The following is a 14,546-nucleotide window of genomic DNA, read 5'->3' as shown; positions in this document are numbered from 1 at the left end:
GAAAGACTTGACCAAACGGCTGAATAACCACCAACTACATTTTAAGCTTTAGCGTATGAATGTCCAATATGTATATTATCCATGTTGACATTCAACAAGATGGCATTAAGCTGTTATTTAGTCAGGCTATGTACTTGGGTAAGTTGGATGCCATACAGACAGGCGACAAAGTTTTCTGACTGTACTCAAAAAAGTTTTTTTTTTTAAAATGCCTTAAGTTTCAATAGCAAAGCAGCAGCTCTTCAAACAGATCGTAAACATTGGAAGAGCCCAGGAGCGATGGACGACATGCAGCGACATGTATGGGAGTGGCAGTACATTGCAACTTTATGCGTCAAACATCCTGTCACTTCAGTACATTTAAACATCTGACAGCTTATTAAAACAATTTTAAATTGTGAGAACAGTTCAATAAAACATGTTTTCTCTGTTTTTTTTTTTTTACATCTATGGCACTGCTACTGCTAACAAAATTGTTTATTTTCACATACGAGAACCACAATTTGCTGCCGTTTCTGTTAAAATATATCCATGTGGTTGATCTACCACAAGAAGAGTGGCCTCACAACAACAAATTAAAAGGAATTATAAACCGGTTTATGCTTCATACCTATTATAGCTCTCAATATTTGCTTTCAACACTCACCTATTTCCTTGCCCAGCCTGGAATGCAGGATGGCGCCAGCAGAGGTGACAACTGCGCAGCTTTTGAAGCCACTCCTTCCCTGTTGCCGTTTGTTCAGCAGCTCCAGCGGACGGGATGGCACGAAGTCGGCCCAGCCGAGAGAAGAGAAGGGCTCCTCCAACCCATCCACCGTCTTCAGCTGACCCTCGGCCTTCATTTGACACAGCAACGCTTTGGCACTCTGGGAACCTTTGCGATGTCCGTTGTAGAAAACGTGGTGTTTGTTCGCGCTCATGTAGTCCTTCATGGCGCGCTGCAGTCGGGGACTCAGCATGCCGGCGGACGCGTGGCCCTTCCACAGCCTCCGCACCACAGAGGCAGATCGGGAGAAATAGTAGTCTTCCAAGTCAGAAGACTCGCCACCAGTTCTCCCGTCTCCTGCAGTCCTAATTTTGGGCTCAAGATCCTGATCTTCTCTGCCATCCTCTTCATCTTCACCGCCGTGATAGTGTGTGGCACCGATCTGGTTCTGGTACATTCTCTCACGACTCTGGACCGCAGTGTCTGAATGAGAGCCCACGTTCTCTGTACCAAAGGAGGACCAGGCAGCCAGGCTCTGCGGGTCCAGGTACTCCTGGTGACCCGCTTCCTGGCTACCGTAAGTCACGTAAGGGCTCTGGCTTGCCTCCATGCTGGTCTCTGAGGTTATGGAGCTGGTGGAGGGTCCTGGTCCTGGTGGTCCTGGTTTATCTCTGAGATATGTCGTAGTTAATTGCAAAGCCTGTTCAGGTCTTAAGCCAAAGACGGCATGCTGCTGATTGGAGGCTTGTATGGAGGCCAGCCGCCTGGTGTCAGGATGCTGGGAGAGTAAAGAGCCAACAGAAGTCAGAGACTCGTCCACGCGGGCATCCAGGAAGTAGGAGAGCAGAGCAAGAAAGACCAGAATCCAGACCAGCATGGCCACCAACAACAGCCTCCGCCACTGCTTCATGCTGGACTTCATTACCGTTCGCTCACATAGACACCCGTGGAGCTGGCCCGCCAACAACAAATCCCCACAGCCAGGACTCAACCCACAGGTCAGCTGGGGAGAGGCTGTAAAACAAAACCTCAAAGTTACTGCTTCTGGCGTAAGGGAAACATGTGGAGAGTTACTGCAGATTGGTGAAGCACTCACCTGAACTGATGCCTTTATTTCTTCCTGCCCATGAGTCTGTTATGTGTCCGATGCTAACGGGACCCTGAGGAGAGGAATGGAAACGGTTAAGGGAGTGAGGAAAACATATGTAGGCCTGACAAGTTTGTGTAGTCGGCAAACTTCTGTCTCCTTTCCGCACAACTGCTAAGTACATTTATCACGACTTGAAACAGTTTTAAGCACGGACCAAACTATGTTGGATTAACTCTAGTCAAAACCCTGGAAATAATTCAGGGGTGTCTGAACATTGCCTCAAGCACAGTTTGAGGTGCGTCACAAACTCATCCCTGCTTGTTCACAGTCGTCTTTGCTTTGTACAACATGTATGCAACTTTGACAGGGAGCTATAAAAATACCTTATTGATGACATCTTGGGTGCATCAACCAGTTTAACAAGGTTTTATTAAAATTATCTGTAGTAGACAGAGCTGAACAAACAGTTGAGTGCAAACAGCTTTGAAAGCAGTCGTCAACTTGATGCGCTGAAAGAGAGGCCAATCTGCTGTTTTACCAAAGGGAAAAAGACAAAAGGTCAAAGCAATTTGCCCGACTTCTTAACCCCCCCAAGATCCCAGTTACCATTTAGATAAGCCCCAACAAACTCAATATATTGAGCCGTCAACCTCAGCCAACAAACTCCAAAGTCTCGCCACCGAGACCCAACCACAAGTTCCCAGACAACACGAGATATACCCAAAGGACTCTGGTCTGCGCCTGAATATCCTCAGTACCAAAAGACGGTCCAGCTATCTAAACTCTATTACGTGTGAATTTTTTGTTGTTGTTTTTACAAGTTCGCAATAGAAAGTGCCAAGTAATTTTATGTGAAATGTATTTAATACCTGTGATGTACACACCCCATGTTGTCTATGGCATGATTAAGTCTGCTCCGCTGAACCCGGCACCTGGAATTTATACTTCAGTCCCCAAAACAATTCCATATTAAAAGGTCAGTAAAACTGGATTTAACAAAAAACAACCTGAAATGTTGCTGAGCAACCAAATATTTTTATGGAAAAGGGTAAACACAGAATGAGCTTTTCACAAGATGATTTTATCATCTTGTGAAAAAGTAGATAAACCAAAAATGGAAGTCAGTTAAGTCTGCCATCACGTCAAATATTTAAATAACAAATTGCACATTTGCTTTTACGACGTCCATGACCACAATTCATTTTCTATCACGGATTTTTCTCATTCTGGGTCATATATTCATGACAAACGAACCAAATGGACAAAGTTCCCGCTTAGTCTCCTTAATTTTAAGAAAATTCAGAGAGAATGATTATGCACATAAGTCTCACCATTTATTTTCTGTTTCCTCTTTTGACGCGTTACAGTTATTATTGGAGCAAAACTGGTCCAGTGAGTCAGAGAGGTTGTTATTAACACAATGCCAAGTCCAGAGCATGACGGTTTGTTTTATTCCTTGTTCCAGTGAATCCCACAGTAATTACTAACAGTATCATTAACTGACTGGCTCACTTTTAACATCTTTGACAATTCTCTTGTGCACAATGTGTTGGATGGATTCTGTGAAACACACAACAACAAAGGTGAATAAATGAAGCATTAAATTGCCTCAGATCTGTGGTCTACAATCCTCTCAACCACATGCAATTATGAGTTTTGGTCTCTTAATGCTTGAGCGTTTTTGTCAACAGAACGAGAGAGAGATCGGGGTAGAGAGGAGCAGAGCCAAGCATGAGAGTTAAGCCTCCTCCAGTCCTAATTACAGCTTCCTGTCTCCGTCCTGCGGAGTGCAGCAGAAGTGATCTCAGGTGGCCCTGTAACCCGGCCTCTTTTGAGACTCTCTCCCAGGGTCACGCAGAAGACCAAAGCTCATCCTGCTGACCCTAAACTCAAAGAGAGGAAATCAGCGGGGAGCAAGTGGGCTAGAGAGAGCGCCAACAGTATGGGAGAAAGAAAAATACTGGATGGAAAAGCATGCAAGCTCATGTATCTGCACGAATGCATGCGACTGTGGCTGAATAGATACATCAGGCACGAACAGATGAAAGTATAAAGAGACAACCTTTTTTCTTCTTACCTGCTGTCTGACAAATACATCAGGCGGATCTTTTCCTGTTTAGGGTCAGCTAGATTACCAAAGTTGTTTTTATTAGCACCATTTCAGAATAACGAGACGTTTTTTTTTTAAAGATACATTTTCCTAACCGTCTTCAAATGCAGAAGTTTACATACATTTTCTTATTATTCGGTAGCATTGTCTTCTAAACTATACGACTTGTTTTAAATGTAAAGTCAACTTTTTTTAAGTTTATATCATCTTATTCCCTCAACAAAAGTCATACCTGGAGCGTTGCTTTGATTCTTTCATTAATGTTTGAGGAATCCTGTGAAGTTTTGTGACGTTCCTCTTGCAGAAGAGCATCCACACAACATGATGCTGTCAACACAATATAATGCACACAGTTTACATTGTATTCTAGTCTGCATTTTTTCTCCAAATATAATAATGGTCACTATACCAAACATTTCAATTTTTTTTGTTTCACGAGACCAAACTACAAGTCGTAGAAACCAAGATATTTTCCTAGAATGTATTTGAAAGTTTTATCAGAATTGTTTTGTTTTTTTTTGTCATTCTTGGAGTAATGTCTTCTTCCTCTTCTGGTCCATTAGCCACTTTACTGTGATTAACGATGCTTGAACAGATCCACAAGTCTCTTCCTGATATCTTAAATGATTCATTTTGATTGTTCTATATCGCACAATAAAACCGTGTGTAAAGTGCATCTAAAACACTCTCACAGGTGTGGATCATTCATACCGCTTCAAGGTGCAGTAATCAGTAATTCAACATAATAAATAGCCCCGTCACAATTGTAGCATTTAAAAAAATAAAAATAAAAAAAATCTGTGATTTTGGTACTCCTAATTTTAGCAAACTAAAATATATGATGTCACGCAGCAACATCATATATTTTACCACGATCTGGTTTCACTTGCTTTTCACCTGTAGTGGGCCAAAATGCTCATGCCCTTTTCTAAATAAACAAATTAGCACAACATATTGCTTTGGAAAATCTTACAGAAAGCTCAATCTTTGCCCTTAAGGCAGCAAGCCTTCAGCACAGATCAGACAGTAATAATAGGTGGAACCTTCTTCGAACAAAAGGGGATAAAGTGCAAAAAGCGGCATGTACAAATGGAAAACAGCATTCTTTTGAAGAGAAACGCACAACCGGAAAAAGGACAAACCACAAAACACACAGGTGCTTTGCAGTAGTGCTGTGAACAAGCAAATGTCATCTGTATGCATTACTGCTGCGTGGCACCCCACTGAAGAGTGCGCCCCGAGGCGTGACGCGCAGGCATGGGTGCCCGATGGTCGCTCAACCTCACCTGATGGTGACCAAGACATGCATTTCTGTTGCTGTGGTGAAACAACATGCGTGTGCGGCACAGATGGAGAGGCGGAGGTGGAGGACAGAGCTACTCTGGTGAGCTCTTCACAAAGGAACAACAAAATGGAAAGCACGGAAAAGCGACGATGCCAGACATCAAACGCTGACTAAATGACTTGGCAGGAAACAGAGAGCAACAAAAGGAGCCTTTTGGAATATAAATGAAAATGGATTGAAAAAAAAAAAAAACCCAAAACAACCAAGTAGTTTAGAAAAAACGATGGGTGTGTGCAAGTTGTTGGTACACAGAAAGAAAACACCTTTGCGAATTTTATGGCACCTGTGACGCACAAGCTGAAAGAAACGCCAACTACAAATATGGCAAAACCCAACCCAGTCAAGACAGACTGTGGCAACAAGCATGTCAAAACATTTATGCAAGTTGTGGTTTGTCTAAATAGACTTCAGATATACAGAAATACATGAGTAGGAGTAACAACAATTATATGTGTTTTGTCTTATTTTTTTTCACACAAAAGCATTTTTAAAAAAAAGTGCTGTGGAGATTGTTGCACAACTGCAAACAAACCACAAACATGAGCATCCACCTACCTAATCTAACAACACAAGCACGGAAAGCACTGATGAGAGAAGTGTCCAAGGGTAGCCCTATGGTAACTTTGGAGTAGCTACAGAGACGCACAGCTCAGGTGGGAGAATCAGCTGACAGGACAACCATGTAGACTCGCACTACACAATCTGGCCTTCATAGGGAAACGATTGTTAAAGGAAAGGCATAAGAAGTCTCTTGTTCAGTTTGCCTCCACATACTATGTGGAGGCTTTTCTTAAGCAGTAACAGAGGGGTTGTTTGAGAATGTTGGGATGATGGGTGAGGCCAAATACAGGACAAACCTCTAAGAAAACCTATTTCTAGGCAAACGCATTAAGAGGCTCAACAGATCCAGGCATTGAGTCATTAAAATGACTCAAAGTCTGAATCTGAATACAACTGCAAATATTCCACAGAACTGAAAACCTGCTCTTCTCAGACAGTCTTCACCCAGAATGACTGAAGTTGCCAACATAGGCTATTTTACAGAGAATAGGCTAAAGTTTCAGTCTCCAGATGTACAAAGCTGGTGCAGAGCTCTAGCTGCAAAATGTGGCTCTAAAATGTTACACAAATTTCTCAAACATTTTTTTTATAATAATTTAAATGTGTAATTTTTTTTTTGTGTTGACCCACTACATGAAATGGTGTGTGCAATTTGGTAAAAAACTAAAACCTCCAATGGCTATTTGAACATTAGTGTACATAGATTACTGCAGATGTCTCCAAGATTTCTGTGGTGGGCTCCGTTTTCCTACACACCGCATCAGCAAAATGATTTAAATGAACTAATGTCAGCTGGAAAATACATTATCTCAGTTTTCCTGCGTTTCTCCAAGCTGAAATGCGCAGAGCCATCGGGGTGTCCTCAGGAGGATCGTTAGGACATCCCAGTCAGAGAAAACCCTCAAAGAAAGGGAGTTCCAGTCGAGAAACGGACAAGTTATCGCACTTCTAGTGATGGCAGACATTTCTCAGACATTTAATCCAGTCATGGATTAGCTGAGCTATACACATTATGTTTTAGTAAATGGATATTTCTGGTTTTAAGAAAAATAAATAAGCCAATAAAACCTTTGCCTGAACAGTGTAATTAAAGTAATACCTACTCAGTGGTAATAGGTGGCAAAACTGGGCAAACGATGAACATTTAAATGAAAGTTATTGTGAGTGGCTAAAGAGGCGCCAGGCTAATCATTCTTCCAAAAACAGTAGTTTGTCACCTTGTTGGTTCAATAACTAAATAAGATTAGAGGTGACATTCAAAAGAAGAATAAACTCAGACAGATGCAGAAATAAACAGTTGTTTCCAGACAACAATAAATGAAATGAACCTCTATGAAGTGATTTTTAAGAATATTAAAATATCCAGAATCTGAATTTTGAGATTCAAAGTGCGTATTTTTGTCATCACAAACTCAGTTTACAATTGCACATGATATGGCATAAAATATCAAACTTGCAACAAATTTCTTTTAGTGCTGATGGGGCCTTAGCCTGCATCCTTTGTAGATTAAAATGTTTATTTTTTTTGTTTTTAAAAATTGGGTATTAGATTCCAGTGTCTTACACTCACTCGTGAGAAAACCCAACATATTTCTGCCCATTTTGAAATTGTTTAGCTTTTTTTAATTGGTTGAATTAGTCAGTCATAAAGAAACATGATGCAACATGTTCATTCTTCAATGAAATGAGTAAGTGCTCTCTGTTCATCACAACATTCAACATTGTGTTTGTTATGATGTAAAGCACTTTGAAATGCCTTGCTGCTGAAATATCCTATACCAGGGGAGCCAAGATCTACTTTTTCTCTCACCAGCCAGCTGAGATCTACCTCATGACATGAAGACATAAAAATTGTAAATTAAACTCGATTGACTTATTTCACATGCGAAAATACATCAGTTATAGCAGAAGTAATAAAGTGATAGAAAACCTAACGCAGTTTCTTCCTCAGTGAGATTCTGACAGTGGGAGCAGGTTACTGGTTTCTCTGTCAGAAGCTGGTCAGTTATGGTCGATCGTGATCTACGTATTCAGCACCCCTTTGCTATACAAATAAAATTTGATTGATTGATTAGTTCAAGCCTCTTTTTTTTTTGCAAACAAACTACAAAGCTTTATACCCATCAACAATGTAGCACTCACCAGCTCTGTTTGCAATAAATAAATGATAATCAAATAACTGTGGAGATTTTATTCACAGCAAACCTTGCACAAGTCTTGCGTAACTTGCCAGTGGCATGGCTGTGCTTGTATGAACCATTCAGAAAATCATAGACGACGGGGTCAGGATTTTCATTTATCTCTATGGAAACTATTGCAATCTGATCTCTTGTCTTCGCACATTTCCTTCCCTCCAGCTCACTGCAACATTTCACCATTGCTTACATAAATTGACAATCACCACATCCATTCATGTTTTAATGCTTAGTCTGGTTGATGCCTGCTTGATGATTAGGGAGTAGTTGCAGTGTAGCTGGGTTTCAGGCAGGTTTTTTGGTAAATCACAAAGGCCCTTACAGATCACGTGACTGTGACTGAGGCGCATCTATGCGACATGGTAGCAGATTTTGTCCTCCACACTCTTTCCACCTCAGGGCTTTCGTGCTGAATTCTCCTTACCCAAAAGGTGTTTAATGACCAAAACTTTCTGTGGTTGTTTGCACACAAAAATACATAAATAAATAAATAAAAAATACTGCAAACATGCATTTTTCTAGCCAAAATTTATGAGGCTGCCTCATGCATCTTCAGTGTTTGGGGACTGCACATCCCCGTTAGCCTCATTTCTTTTTCTGCTACTGGCTTTAAATAACACTGCACTGAAATATTGGCTGACAGGCTGACGCTAGAGTCTCCCAAACACAGATGCATCGACAGTGTTCATCCCTAAAAGCGCTACGAGGTTGCAGTTGTCAGGCAACACTGGCAAGATAATTAAATGTTTGTTAGGAGTCATTCCAAAAATGCTCAAGTACGTACATGTTTCTTTTAGCATGACAAAATGCTCATCCTTGAAGAGATAATGGCTTGTTTTGTCAACACAGGCAGCATTCTGACATCTGGCCTATAATATTTTTTTTAGTCTACGTTTACTTACTTGCTTACTGATTTCGTGTCTCAGCACTAAGTAATTAACCTGACGCACCAGATGGACTGCTGCACGGACTGCTGCTGGGAGAAAATCTGCAGCTACTGGAAGGCATTTCAGACATTTTTTTTGCCAAAAAGCAAAATTATTAGCAATACTCAAAAAAAAAACAAAAAAAAAATTCACTTATTGTTTTTTTGTTTTGTTTGTAGCTTAAAATTAGACCAACATTTCATTGTGAGATTCTTTTTTCCTGAGCAACTTTGTCGAGACAACCCAAACCATCGACAAGCTTTTTCAACCATCTGAATCATTTTTAACAAAAACTGAATTTGTGATGTCTAGGGTGCTTTTAAATCCACAAAACAAAATTGGATATCTGCAGTGAGTGATTGTCATTCTTTAAACTTCTGCAATTCCCATTAATATATGGCAAAAAAAAAGAAGACTCAACAACACTCTTAAGAAAGACGTGTAAAATGCCTTAATGTATAAATTAATCATTTGAATCTTACAGAGAGAAGCACTTTACCGTTCCCCTTTGCACAATCTTGTCAAATTATCCAGAGTCCTGGCTCCTCTTATGCTCTCCTCAGTTCTCTATGACATTTAGGTCAGCGCACAGAGTGTAACAGAAGAATGGTGATTTATTTCTATTTTTTTATGTTTATCCGCCTGTGTATTTTGAATCATTATTCTGTTGAAAGATGATGATTCACATCTCCTGGCGTTTTAAAAGAACTGATGATGTACTCCAACAGAATGGCTTCCTTTAAACCGTGGCACCAAGTCCCAGCATGTTCTGCTTCTTCGGCCTCCTGTAATATTCTCATTGCAGTGAACCTCAGCTGCAATTTGATAGCCATGTAAGTACGGACCTTGAAGCTTATAGCCGTTCACAATATCAAAGAAAATTCACTTCATGCTGCCCTGCTGAGAAACCAGTGGGAGAAAGTCCATGTTCTGAATACTTTAATCGAAGCCACTTTGAAAAATTTATCAGACAAGTTAACGTGGTTCTGTGCTTAAGTTTGAGTTTCATCACAAAAAAAGGAAGAAAAAAAAAAGTACAACGATTTGGCATTGACGGAAGATAAAAAGAGAAAGCTGGGGATTGCTCACAGGCTTTCATCTTAAGAAAATAATTATTAATAAATCACACTCTGTGGTTAGAGGGATATGGCTAGAAATAAGTACACTTACATTAAAATAAACTTGCATAAAAATGCAAGTTAGGCGAGAATTTAAAAAAAAGATGCTATTCTACAAAACCAGCAGCAGTTCCTCACTTTTTCTGCACACTACACTTCAAAATAGCATCATTTAAAGTCAAATCTGTACCAGAAGACATGATTCTCATAAAATACTACGTCCTTACACATCTAGGTATGCTATGTGAAAGAAAAATAAAAACATGGTCTTTAATTGTTCCACCTTGAAGCAATGTTATGTTGTTGCATTTAGCAAACAACCCCAATAAGACAAAAACAAAGTCAGTAATATTACCATGCCAAAAATCACAAGTCCTGTATTTATTTCTCCAGTCAAGTCTCTTTTTTATACCTTACCTCCCTTAGCTTATTTCAGTCACTTTTTGTGTCATTTCCATCTGACAGTTTTTTTTAATCCTCATCTCAATTTATTGTGTATACACGTGTGTTTCCTGTGTCATTACTGCAAAGAATACCCAGCAGTTCCCCATGTATTGTTCGACTCCATTTAATCTGTGAGATCTGTTACAAAACATCATCAGAAACCAGCAGCATCCCAAACATCCCTTCCTGTTGTGCATGGTTTGTTTATTCAACCAAATGTGACGACTTGTGGCCTCACCGGGACAAGCCAATTGTTCTATTAAATAAATAGGTTATATATTAACATTTTTATCGCTCTTAGATAACCTTCCCAAAAGCAAGAGCAAATAGCTTGTGGTATGCTGCTTGCTGCACAGTACTACTAATAGATTTGCCTTAATAAAAAAAACACCACAAATTTCTTTGACACTACTAGTGCTGTAGTGAAGCCCACCGAACCAGAAAAATCTACGGGGGACTTTTACTGCCATAAATTGAGATTACGCATTTCCAATCTGAAAGCAGGATTTCAATGCTTTTTCTAAAAAACTTCTGCTCTCTTTCAAATATTCACTGTGTGCTAACGCGACTGTGTGAAGTCACACTGGGTGTGCCAGTGAAGACTGTAAGCACAATTACTAAAAGTTTTTGTGAGAATATAAGCACAATTCTCACAAAAACTGAGAATGTGAGCACAATTATTAAAAGTTTTGAGAAGAAAAGACATGAAATCCTGCTGCTTTCAGACTGAAAGTGTGTGCTCTCGACTTATGGCAGAAAAATTCCCCCGTATGGCTGCAACTAAAACAAAAAAATATTTTTGTTCGTCAACCAGGCCTCTTTTGTGGCTTTTGTCCAATCACTGATTTCTGACATTTTATTAGATGCTCTTTGTTTTCTGTGGTTTATTTGCTCGTCCTTTATGTGTTTATAACAATTCTTTAACACATCCAAGTTATTTGGATTAGATCTAAAGAAACCTTATGTGGCAATTACAGTATATATAGTCGTTTAGAAGCATTAAATCTTAATTTCTTGGATCTTCAGTCCTTCGTACTACTGCAGACAAAAGTTTTAAAGAGTAATGTGAAAAGCAAAAGATTGATCTCAGACAGAAATTCCTGGCCAGCTGGTATAAATGCAACTACAGTCTGGGCTTCTCATTGTTAGGTTTTCCAGTGAGGAGCTTCAAGATGGTGGAAAATGGCTTGAGTGGGCGTGTGCACAATTCCAACTGGGAATCAAGGCTATTTATGGGCTGAGTAAGGATTTTTTTTTTCCAGGTTGACACAGCCAAATCACACTTTAGAGCTGAATTTGTTTGCTTCATAAGAGCTTTTTAAAGTGATAATCAAAAAAGTCACACCAATTCAACTCCGAACTGTTTGACTGAAGCACAAGATTTTTGTAAAAAGGTTATTAGATCATTTTCAGACTTGACTTGGACTTTTTACCTGAATCAGCCTCGAGGTTTGGGACTCTCAAAGAGGATGTTAACAGTTTATTACAACCGTTTTTTGTTTTTATTAGATTTATAGTAATAGACACAGAGTTTTTTCTCTAAATGAAGGCTGCATGAAATTACTTCAGGCTTTCACCAACAGCCTATTCACTCACTGTTAAGCTGACTTTACTAACAAGAGCTTCCAACTTCCCTAAATAAAAATGTTTTCTGTTCTCTTCCTTAAAAAAATCGTCAAAAAAAAATTTCCCGCTCACTGCGCTGTAAGACTTAATGCAAATTAAGTGCACAGATGTGATTGTAAGAAGGAAGTACTCCAATGAGAAGAACCATAATACATAGTGTACAAATATTGCAGCCTCAATTGCAATATTACACAATTGATGTGTATTTTTAGTGGACAAGATACATTAGTTTGAAGTAGGAATAATGCTAAGAAAAAGTAAGAGGTAGAAAATATGCAATAATTGAAACTGGTAATCAACTGGGTTTTTTTTTTTTGCTTGTTTTTTTTTTTAGATTTTGCAGCCCAATATCACATTAACAAAAGGTTGTGGTGCATAAACAATATTTAGCATTTATTACTAATCATGTTGAAATGTTACATGTTAAATCTTCTCACATAAGCATAATTTGAGATAATTACTAAGGCATGCTTTCCTGCTTATGATTAGTATAAATTGCACTCATGAAGCAGAGTTGCTTTCATACAATGACAGTTTCTACATTTGCAGCTCTTTAGGGGTCCAGAAGCATAAGTTTTATTGGTCAATTATTCAAACAGTACAGGCAGTACGATTTAAATGGGCTGAATCTAAAATTGTTAGTGTTTTTTTCCCCCTTTTTTTCATGGTGAAATGTCAAAGAAAAAAAAAGAAATTCTCAGTTTATTCCTGCCTGCACACAATGGCTCTCATCCTGATTTTAAACAACGTAGATTTCAGATGGCAGCGGATTTTAGGTAAGTCAGAGGCTCTGACAAGCCCTTCATTTCAACTGCCGGGCTACGGTTCCTCAGAAATGGCTCTAAAGATGTGCTGTCTGAGTACATCAGAAATCAAATTCTTGGTCGTTCCCAACGGGCTCCCAGTAAGGTGAAGTGAGAAGCTGCTTGACAGATAGTTGAAGGTTTTGCACCGGGTTCTACATTCAAAAAGCTACAAGAGAACAGAACTGCAGTCTCTTTGCCACACTTGATTCCCTTCTGTGCTGCTTGCGTCATTTTTACAGCAGGTTTGTTGCATAGATAAATGTAGAAACTGAACTCTTTATTCTAGTCGCTTTACCACATTGTGTTGCATTGCACTTGTTTACCAAGCTTGACCCAGAGCATCTAACATAGGAACCCTTTGGACCGAGAGGGTGCTGGTCCAAACTGAGCACAGCTGTCCACCAGCACTTCATGCTTCCTCCTGCTAACTTTGCAGAAAGATCGCAAAAGTGCTATTCTCTAGTTAGTGATACTTGTAGAACTGCCAGGAAGAAAATACAAGATATGAAACCGTATAGAAAAGCTACAGGCTGCTATTACAGTAAGATGGGCTGGTTTGCAGTTGCATGCACAACCACATTTGTGTTCAAGTAACTCTTGCATAAAGAGCACAAACACCTTGTCAGAGGCCAAACAAGTAAAGGGATGGTGTTACTGGAAGTTAGTAGTACCCAATATAAATACAGTTTGCGTGCACTGCAAGTGAGTGATCATGATCTTCAGCACTTTCAAAAAATAACTTGAATCTTAATAAGAAACACAGGCTATGCGATTTATTTTTAGAGCAGCATTAAGCTTCTGCAGCTCTGCAAAATGGTCCTGTGGTAGACCGACTCGGTGTTTCAGATCTGAGGGTGACAAGCATAACACTTTGAAGTTGGGTCACTGTGATCGTGCTTGTTTTTGATTTTCTCTGGCTCAGAGTGCTTCTGTCAGACAGCACAGTCTCCGGTGCCATCGCACCACAGATAAACAAAAATAAGAAGTGTCTGCTCTCTCTCTCTCTGACTGTGGCATTCTTTGCTTTCAACCTGGAAAACATTTGTTTAAAAACTAATGATCAACGCACATAAAATACGTGTTTCCGGGTCTCATCTCATTTTCTTCCCGGAACAGATTTGGGGGTTTTCCCGCCCCCTGACGATAATCTAAGCGTTATTGTAGTTAATAAGCAACTATGTAAAATGATTAACTGGATTGGTCGATACCCAATTTCAGAACAATTCCTGTCTTTTTCATTCCTTATTCTCGGATTGTTGTTTATGAAAAAATGAACAAACTGATCTGCACGTTCGAGTTCACACTTCCCTCCAATCAGTGAGATGAGATTTTCAAGCTGAGTTTCAATAAAGTCTTGGTTTAACAGGATTTTTTTTTTTCCTTTTATCTGCTGCACGGACTGAAGAAGCCCCAAATTAATCTCTGTGTGAGACATTAAAGTGCAAAGCTGTGAAGGAGCTATACAGAGTTCAATTTTAAACACATGGACCGCTTTGTATGAGGACGAGAGAAATCGATGTGGCCCACATCTCCTGGCTGCTTCTAAAATGTTCTGGGTTTAACGCGCCTCTCAAAAGTGTTTGTTACTTCATTTTTTTTAATGTTTTCTTTATATTGTG

General features: G+C 39.6%; 1 protein-coding gene across 2 annotated transcripts in view; it reads right to left on the bottom strand.

The window, feature by feature from the left end:
* Positions 1 to 14,546, bottom strand: part of st6gal2a (ST6 beta-galactosamide alpha-2,6-sialyltranferase 2a) — a 53,425-nt gene that overhangs the window by 24,315 nt on the left and 14,564 nt on the right. Inside the window, exons 2-4 of one of the 2 annotated variants that reach the window (XM_016673121.1) lie at positions 4,139 to 4,233; positions 1,803 to 1,866; positions 647 to 1,720 (exon numbers count right to left, since the gene is read on the bottom strand). In XM_016673121.1, the coding sequence (XP_016528607.1) occupies positions 647 to 1,720; positions 1,803 to 1,866; positions 4,139 to 4,233 (1,233 nt within the window). The remainder of the gene's footprint in view (positions 1 to 646; positions 1,721 to 1,802; positions 1,867 to 4,138; positions 4,234 to 14,546) is intronic. The other variant, XM_007555442.2, reaches the window with a different exon arrangement.

Source organism: Poecilia formosa, unplaced genomic scaffold, assembly GCF_000485575.1.
Source record: "Poecilia formosa unplaced genomic scaffold, Poecilia_formosa-5.1.2 Scaffold70, whole genome shotgun sequence".
NCBI classification, from domain to species: domain Eukaryota; kingdom Metazoa; phylum Chordata; class Actinopteri; order Cyprinodontiformes; family Poeciliidae; genus Poecilia; species Poecilia formosa.
The sequence above is the reverse complement of the archived record's forward strand: the minus strand, read 5'-3'. Positions and strand labels throughout refer to the sequence as shown.